The sequence below is a fragment of the Electrophorus electricus genome, chromosome 13, assembly GCF_041902795.1.
Source record: "Electrophorus electricus isolate QZ-2024a chromosome 13, ASM4190279v1, whole genome shotgun sequence".
Lineage (NCBI taxonomy): Eukaryota > Metazoa > Chordata > Actinopteri > Gymnotiformes > Gymnotidae > Electrophorus > Electrophorus electricus.
The window spans coordinates 5,482,721-5,492,189 of record NC_137509.1 but is presented as its reverse complement, the minus strand read 5'-3'; the positions used below and the strand labels follow the sequence as shown (position 1 = coordinate 5,492,189).

General features: G+C 40.5%; 1 protein-coding gene and 1 pseudogene across 1 annotated transcript; both read left to right on the top strand.

Annotated features, from left to right (window-relative positions):
- Positions 1–396: 396 nt before the first annotated feature.
- On the top strand, positions 397–969 carry LOC113592210 (myocilin pseudogene; annotated as a pseudogene).
- Positions 970–4,177: 3,208 nt separating this feature from the next.
- On the top strand, positions 4,178–7,829 carry LOC113569559 (peroxiredoxin-6-like). The gene is made up of 5 exons (XM_035519841.2): positions 4,178–4,460; positions 6,026–6,182; positions 6,593–6,739; positions 6,831–6,977; positions 7,199–7,829. The coding sequence occupies exons 1-5, from the start codon at positions 4,369–4,371 to the stop codon at positions 7,325–7,327; spliced, it is 672 nt and encodes a 223-aa protein (XP_035375734.1). The 5' UTR covers positions 4,178–4,368; the 3' UTR covers positions 7,328–7,829.
- The last annotated feature ends 1,640 nt before the right edge of the window (positions 7,830–9,469 follow it).

Here is a 9,469-nt window from a genome sequence, read left to right as displayed (position 1 = left end):
TCCAAATCTAGACTGAGACTACCACACCACAGATACAGGCCACTGTAAACATTACAAAATTACTTATAGAATCACTGATTTAACCTAGATCCCATTAGTAGCGGCGCATTGAGTTGAAGGCGGAGCTGTCTCAGGACGTACTACTGTCACATCATAATGAGGTTTTAATAGAAATAACCATTCCACATTACCAGCTTTCTCAATAAACTAGCTTTCCTCTTTCTCTCCCTATGTGACAGAGGTTTGTGGGGAGGTCATTTCTGTTGTAGAACCTGAGATCCATCAGATGTTGAACAGCATCATTGGATAGTACTGGCTGTGGTTCTAGGACACCGAGTCCTCTCGGTGTCCCGTACAGCACGGACACCGTGTGGCACATAGACACTGTGGGCAGCAATGTCTACAGGAGCCTGGAGGAGCTGCATGGAGGTCATGGAGAGCATCTCCATCTACTACCGGTGGAAGTGGAGCTCCACCCTGCTGCACTACGACCTGGCCTTGGAGAGAATGTCTGCCTGCCTTGACCTGCCCTGTGCTGGCTTCCACAGCCATTTCCCCTGCTCATGAGTGGATACCCTGATATCAACCTGGCCATGGAAGAGAACAGACCTGTAGACCATCTACAGTACGGAGAGCCAGGAATGCCATCGTCCTATCACAGCTGGATACAGGCAGCCTGAATGTGACACAGAGTTTGGAGACCAACATACGCAAAACAAGGTAGCGAAGCCTTTATGGTGTGTGGCAGGCTGTACACGGTGGCCAGCTACAGCACCAACACCACCACCCTGAACCACGCCTACAACATGTCCAACGGGTGGAGCACAGCCGCACGTGTGGCCTTCCGTAACCCCTACTGCAAGAACAGCAGGATCGACTACAACCCTGCCAAGAAGAAGCTGAACTGGGACAGCTTCCACATGGCGGATGACCGATGATGTAAAACTTGGCAGAGCGAGCAGGCTCTGAGAAAGAGAAAATGACAACTAGGAATATAGACGCTGACACAGTACAGCACCTTGAAAATACCAAACACTATTTTCATGTTTTCATTTTGCTAGATGGTGATACTCAGAGCACTGTAGATCACTAGGAGGAAAAAATAATTATATCCGAGACAACAAACAGTAACAACAACAACAACAACAACAAAAAGCTTAATGATTTTTTCAAGGCAGAGCACTTATTAAAATAGGCAGTAACACAGCACACAACTCATAGATAGAAATACTAACTCCATTCAGATAACCGAGGGATGATGGGAAGCTGTGTCACTGTTGTTCGTGGCCAACATGTTGGCCTTCACACAGAGGTATTATTCTACCGCTAATGGCTGTCCAACATCATTGTATATTGTTGCACAAAGTATATGTATTCTCTAAATACCAAACATTGTAAATATGAACTATTGTGAAAACAAACAAAAATTTTTCCTTTTCAAATAAGTATTTAATTATTTTTTTCTGATAAGCTATAAGCATTAACCTGCTATTTTGTTGTCTAACGCTGGTATTGTGTTGTCTAATAATGATTCATATATAAAACGTAAAACCTTAAACATGTGATTCAGTCCAATACTGAGATGTAGTTGTCTATGATTTACACAACGATATAGAAATATAACGGCGGAGACACAGCTTCGCCTGAAAATGACTCACAGTTCAGTGCTGTGGTGCTTGAGCGCCATCTACAGTGTTTGAATAAAAATGCACATGTGAAGCGTGATTATATAAGAAGATTCCTATTTACGTATGCAAATATAACAGCGGTAACGAGTTGCTACTTTTAGGTATCATTTAGCATGTCATAAGAATGGTTGGTTTAAGTGATGTATTCATTTCTAATCCTGAAGGTAATTTTCAGTATTTCACAGCACAGATTAGGATGACTAGCAGGTATGGTGTTAGCTCAACAGATTATTAGGTTACTAGGCAACCCATGGCTGTCTGCTTGTTCCACTTGAAACAGAATAAAGCAGACATCTGATCCACCTGGCCTCTTGTTAATTTATGTAACAGATGTGAGACCCAGGGCAAACAGGTCTCTCAACAAAGGGTTAACGTGTCCAGGACCACATAAAGATAGAGAATTAAAAACATGAAGTTGATTTGATAAAAGTCAGACTTGTTGTCTTTTAAAAAAAGGACCTAAAGTTAAAATGTAGCAGTAAAGAGTAATAATTAACTAGAATAAATATGAGAATGAAAAGTGTCTGTTTGTATTTTAAGTGCCATGATCTAAATGCATACTAGCAGTTGTGAGAAAACTGATATATTTAATCTAAATATTACACTTAATGGCCAAAGGCACTAAGTGGCAGCTCTATTAAAGCGGCTTGATCCTAGAAATGGTTTTAGTAGCCCTTAAATTCAGTAAAATATTAATGTCTCAAATACTGACTTAAATCAACCTGCATGCCATATTAATGTTGCTGTACACTGGCTAATGTCGTCCCACACCTAATCTGGATGTGAAAAATGTATTAAAGGTGTGAAAAACACAAAGAAGTAACAAAAAAAGCATCATTTATCTTAGTCTATGCTCTACAACTGGTCTATACTAGAATTTACTATAGTAGTCCCAGATTCCAAGATGAGGTCTTTGACCTTTCTGAGAACATGGGGCCAGTGTAGGGTGAGATCCATGGGTTTATCCAAGATGTAACCACACAATTAGGTCTCCCTTTCCTTCATGGCTTCTCTGATGACTTGAGTGACCACACACGCTGGTCTACACATCCAGGCACTCCAAGGATTCAAATTATACCTAACTAATATTTTTTTCTGAATTAGACCTGTATGGAGACTTGCAAAACATCAGAGACAGGGGAAGGGATGCAGAGAGAGAGAGAGAGAGACCAGAAATCAGAGCACAAGAGAAAAATGATAGCTTACTGCACAATGAAAACTGCCGCCGTTTCACTAATGAGAAAGAGACACACAGTGCTAACAAGCCAAGGTATACCATGACCATCAACTGGATGAACGTGGGCATGACTGACACTTAAACGGTTCACAGCTGGCAGCCGCTACAATTATTCTGGACGCATCGCCACCAGCGTTTCTTGTCGCTTGGGACGATGGAATTTTACATTTGTTCTCAAGTTTTGAAGGCCTCCTATAACTCCTAATTCAAATGAAGTAGTCTATTTTACCTTTGACGTCCATGTAACAAGCCATAACTTTAAAACTGCATTATCCTATGAGCACATACAACCTTACACAGACTCGAATGGAGTGAATTGATTTCGACCAAGTGACTAGTATAAGACATAAAAGTCTGCACCGTCCGTTATAATACGGTTCCCATAATGTGGTCACGCTGCGGACACTGCGAGCATGCCCCTTTGCAAGGACATACCACGCCCCCTTATGATACTACGCCCCCTTTCTTATGCCACGCCCCTTGTCCAGGAGCGTTCCCCTTTGCCACTAGTTTTCAAGCACTAGGAAGTAGCCTATTACCTTTTCACTGTGTAACAATAATGACATTGTTGTGTTCTGAAAAATTATAGTTATCACTACTTGTTATTGTAGGCTACTGTCAAAATTATTAACTGTAACTGGGCCGAGCTTGTTTGACTTTGAGTTCAGTATTGAACGATAGGCCTATTAAAAGCCTTTCGTAACATATGTTCGTATTTTCAGACCTTCCGTAATTATGGCAATTACGTGTATGTTGATTGCTGAACGATATTAAAAAGTAACCGACTGAAAATATTAACACATCTGGCAATATTTTATATGACTCTTACATGATTTACATTGTTTGAAAATGTAGCTCATGCCTTATGTGTAAATTAACAAAATAACAACGAAATAGATGCGACTATATTTTATATAACTATGGATCCCAGCTATTATGAAAGTAAACTTTATCATATTGTAAAAATAACAAGTGAAGTTAAATTTATCAATAAAATAAAGACTTATGAGTAACTTTAAACTATAACGGAAGTTTGAATATTGATTCAATACGTAAGCAAGCGTTGTGGGCCTAAATATCACTGGTGATCAAATCAACCCTTACACACAATTGATTTTAAAACATTTTAATAAGCGTGACACCTGGGGAGACTGAACAGTCAATAAAATCCGGCTTGTGTGTCGGATATTGTTACACCTGTGCTGTACGACATCCCGCATCGCCCTGCTGTATCTGTTTGAGAAATACAGCAAAACATGGCTTCGTTCAAACCTCTTCGACTGGATCAAAGCGTGAAGACCGGCGCGCGGTGTAGAATGAGGGGCGTGCTATGACCACGCTCGCTTGCCGCTGCTCGCGTCTACAGTCGCGCTTTACATAGCATACAGCGTGCGCGAGGAGAAGCTGTGTTGCGCTCGCGCGCTGCAAGACCAAGCAGAGAGCATGCCCGGGCTCTTACTCGGAGATGCGTTCCCTAATTTTGAAGCCGACACCACCATCGGAAAACTCAAACTCTATGACTTCCTGGGAGATTCGTGAGTAGCCATTTATATTATCTGTGTTTCGTAACCTAACAACACACACACACACACACACACACAAAGATCATTTTTAACAGTTGGTATGAAATGTCCTTGGTGCTGTTCTTGTTTTTATAGGCTAGGTGCTCTCTCGTGATGTAATTTAAATATCATTCAGGTAGCATTTATTAACATCTTATCATGAGGCATGTATGCAATATGCCTGTCTCACTTCCCGATGCAGATAATAGTTTTACCCTAATGCAAATTTAGTATTAGTCGATCAAATAACCAGTATCCAAAAACAACAAACAAACTAGTAAACACTGCTTGCTTTCCCTCTGTTCATATGCGTCTATCACTCACTACTGGCTAACTGAACTGTCAAACCTGTTATAAGACAATGTTGTGTATGCAACGACTCTCCTGTTCTTTGAAGAGAGCTTTTTTTTTTTTTTAATTTCTTTTCTGCAGTGTTATAGTTCCTGATAATCTAGGTCATGGTGTCAGGGAGGAAGTACTGCTTTTCTTTCAAGGACAGGCTAAAAAACTTCTAACCTCACAGAATTATGATGATGAATGCAGTTTGTGTATAGTTGTGTACAGACTACTGCTTCAGCTCAGTGAATAATTTTGTTTTTTGGCTGGCCAGTCGGTGTGACCTATGTTCGTTCCAAAGCTTATTATAAACACTGAGTGATCCAGTCTAGACAGAAATGTACTAGATCTACTGAAATTTGACATTTGAAAAGCAACGTTGGGTGCCAGAGCTACAAATCATGAAAAATATTTTGCATATGATGCGATTAACATAGATGTCTGAGCTAACATTTTATTTAGAAAAGTCTTAGTATATATATGAGAATTCATTGTCATGGAGAAAAAGGGCTGTAATTTTTTTCCAGTGATTGTTTCATTGTATGACTTTCAGTGTAGATAAACTCCAGCCTAGGCACTATGTTGTTGTGTAGATAAACCAAGCATCCACTACATAGTTTTTATATTATGTCCCAATACAGTATTTCACAGGAAGCAAAACCAATAAAACAATATATTGTATATTGGGCAAATACAGGAAATTGTATTTTGAAACAAATCATAGGGACCATAAGATTGAATCAGTTTTCACCATCATAGGGACGTGAAGGAAGCCTTTCACTTCTTCATGAACATTTTTGTTGACATGTTGGTTTGTTCATCATTTATGCCAGTTTGGCCATCGAGACCATCACTAACCCCACAGGATCTGACAGGATCTGAGACCATCAGTAAACGCAGAGAAGCTGGAATCTCTGTTGCAAAAACTAGTTCTAAATTGATTGAACTTAATGTGCGACTTTCTCTTGAGAAAGCCAGTGCATGTTGAATAAAATGTACATTCCTAGTAAGAATCTAGGCAAACAACCCTAAAATTACTTCAAATACTTTTCATTCTGACAAATATGTTCAGCCAAATTTAACCCAGCATTGTATAACTCAACTGAATGAGCCCAAAGTTAGATTCCTAAATGATGAATTCACCTTTGCAGAATGCCTGTTGTATTTGCTGTTAACTCGTTGTTACTCTGTCTTTCACACAGTTGGGGCATCCTGTTCTCACATCCCAGAGACTACACCCCGGTGTGTACCACGGAGCTAGGCCAAGCAGCTGAATTAAGCCCAGAGTTTACCAAGCGTAATGTGAAGATGATCGCTCTCTCCATCGATAGCCTCGAGGAGCATTATAGCTGGAGCAAGGTTTGCTAGGCAACACCATACCGCTTCTATAGTTACACAGAGTCTACAGAGTCAGTCCAACCAGATTTTCTTATGTCCATTGAAAAAGATAGCAGCCAGCATGATCTCAGTTGCATAACACAGAAACACACCTATGTTCGCTTCAATCAGTTCATGAAAGGCTTGTTGTTTAACCTGATAATTAGTTAGGCAAGTCAGGACTGCTGGTCCATGGAACATGGTGAGCTGTTATATAGTGACCCTCCAAAGGCCAGGCTGTGCCTAACTGGCATGATGCTAACTGGCTCTGGTAGCTGTCTGTCAATAATTAATTCCAATTAATTTCCTCCTTTCATTTCTCATTCTTTGTTAGCCATGTTAGTAAGTCTGCCAGCACTCAGCAAGGAGGCTAATTGCTAATGTTTTTTTAGGATATCCTGGCCTACAACAATGACGAGACAGTGTCCGAGATCCCGTTTCCCATCATAGCCGATGATAGGCGGGAGCTGGCTGTGGAGCTGGGCATGCTGGATCCCGAGGAGAAGGACCAGTCTGGCATGCCGCTTACCGCCCGCTGCGTGAGTATGACCCAGAAGTCTCCCTGTGTTTTCTGAAACAGCCCCCAAACTCTGCTTACTGCAGGTTAATTTTCCTGTCCTGTTGTTTAAGGTGTTTGTGATCAGTCCTGACAAGAAGTTAAAGCTCTCACTCCTCTACCCTGCCACAACAGGGAGGAACTTTGACGAGATCCTAAGAGTGATCGATTCATTGCAGTTAACGGCACATAAACGGGTAGCAACGCCCGTAAACTGGAAGGTAAGGGGAACAATTCAGTTAATGAAGCACTACACAGTCTGTGTGATAAGGCACAGCTCTACAGAGCTCCATTGTTGCCTCTGTCAAAGCAATGTGGTTTACCACACATGAAACATGGGGGGTGATTAGCATGCTCTCACCAGCATACACACAACCAACCCATTTTAAATATATGTCACCACTCAGAAACACAAGACAACCTATTTTTATTCTTCAAAAAGCCTGGGGACTGTGTTATGGTTCCTCCTGCCATACCCGAAGATGAAGCCAGAAGCCTGTTCCCTGCTGGGGTGTACACTAAAGAGCTTCCATCAGGGAAGAGGTACCTGCGTTACACACCTCAGCCATGAATGCTCACGCAGGGCCCCTGGAGGACTACAGCACTGGACGCAGGCATCACAGGGAAAACCAAGATAGAGAATTAAAAACATGAATTTGATTTGATAAAAGTCAGACTTGTCTTTTAAAAGAAGGACCTAAAGTGAAAATGTAGCTGTAATGAGTAATAATTAACTAGAATAAATATGAGAATGAAATGTGTCTGTTTGTATTTTAAGTGCCATGATCTAAATGCATACTAGCAGTTGTGAGAAAACTGATATATTTAATCTAAATATTACACTTAATGGCCAAAGGCACTAAGTGGCAGCTCTATTAAAGCGGCTTGATCCTAGAAATGGTTTTAGTAGCCCTTAAATTCAGTAAAATATTAATGTCTCAAATACTGACTTAAATCAACCTGCATACCATATTAATGTTGCTGTACACTGGCTAATGTCGTCCCACACCTAATCTGGATGTGAAAAATGTATTAAAGGTGTGAAAAACACAAAGAAGTAACAAAAAAAGCATCATTTATCTTAGTCTATGCTCTACAACTGGTCTATACTAGAATTTACTATAGTAGTCCCAGATTCCAAGATGAGGTCTTTGACCTTTCTGAGAGCATGGGGCCAGTGTAGGGTGAGATCCATGGGTTTATCCAAGATGTAACCACACAATTAGGTCTCCCTTTCCTTCATGGCTTCTCTGATGACTTGAGTGACCACACACGCTGGTCTCCAAGGATTCAAATTATACCTAACTAATATTTTTTTCTGAATTAGACCTGTATGGAGACTTGCAAAACATCAGAGACAGGGGGAGGGATGCAGAGAGAGAGAGAGAGACCAGAAATCAGAGCACAAGAGAAAAATGATAGCTTACTGCACAATGAAAACTCTGCCGCCGTTTCACTAATGAGAAAGAGACATACAGTGCTAACAAGCCAAGGTATACCATGACCATCAACTGGATGAACGTGGGCATGACTGACACTTAAACGGTTCACAGCTGGCAGCCGCTACAATTATTCTGGACGCATCGCCACCAGCGTTTCTTGTCGCTTGGGACGATGGAATTTTACATTTGTTCTCAAGTTTTGAAGGCCTCCTATAACTCCTAATTCAAATGAAGTAGTCTATTTTACCTTTGACGTCCATGTAACAAGCCATAACTTTAAAACTGCATTATCCTATGAGCACATACAACCTTACACAGACTCGAATGGAGTGAATTGATTTCGACCAAGTGACTAGTATAAGACATAAAAGTCTGCACCGTCCGTTATAATATGGTTCCCATAATGTGGTCACGCTGCGGACACTGCGAGCATGCCCCTTTGCAAGGACATACCACGCCCCCTTATGATACTACGCCCCCTTTCTTATGCCACGCCCCTTGTCCAGGAGCGTTCCCCTTTGCCACTAGTTTTCAAGCACTAGGAAGTAGCCTATTACCTTTTCACTGTGTAACAATAATGACATTGTTGTGTTCTGAAAAATTATAGTTATCACTACTTGTTATTGTAGGCTACTGTGAAAATTATTAACTGTAACTGGGCCGAGCTTGTTTGACTTTGAGTTCAGTATTGAACGATAGGCCTATTAAAAGCCTTTCGTAACATATGTTCGTATTTTCAGACCTTCCGTAATTATGGCAATTACGTGTATGTTGATTGCTGAACGATATTAAAAAGTAACCGACTGAAAATATTAACACATCTGGCAATATTTTATATGACTCTTACATGATTTACATTGTTTGAAAATGTAGCTCATGCCTTATGTGTAAATTAACAAAATAACAACGAAATAGATGCGACTATATTTTATATAACTATGGATCCCAGCTATTATGAAAGTAAACTTTATCATATTGTAAAAATAACAAGTGAAGTTAAATTTATCAATAAAATAAAGACTTATGAGTAACTTTAAACTATAACGGAAGTTTGAATATTGATTCAATACGTAAGCAAGCGTTGTGGGCCTAAATATCACTGGTGATCAAATCAACCCTTACACACAATTGATTTTAAAACATTTTAATAAGCGTGACACCTGGGGAGACTGAACAGTCAATAAAATCCGGCTTGTGTGTCGGATATTGTTACACCTGTGCTGTACGACATCCCGCATCGCCCTGCTGTATCTGTTTGAGAAATACAGCAA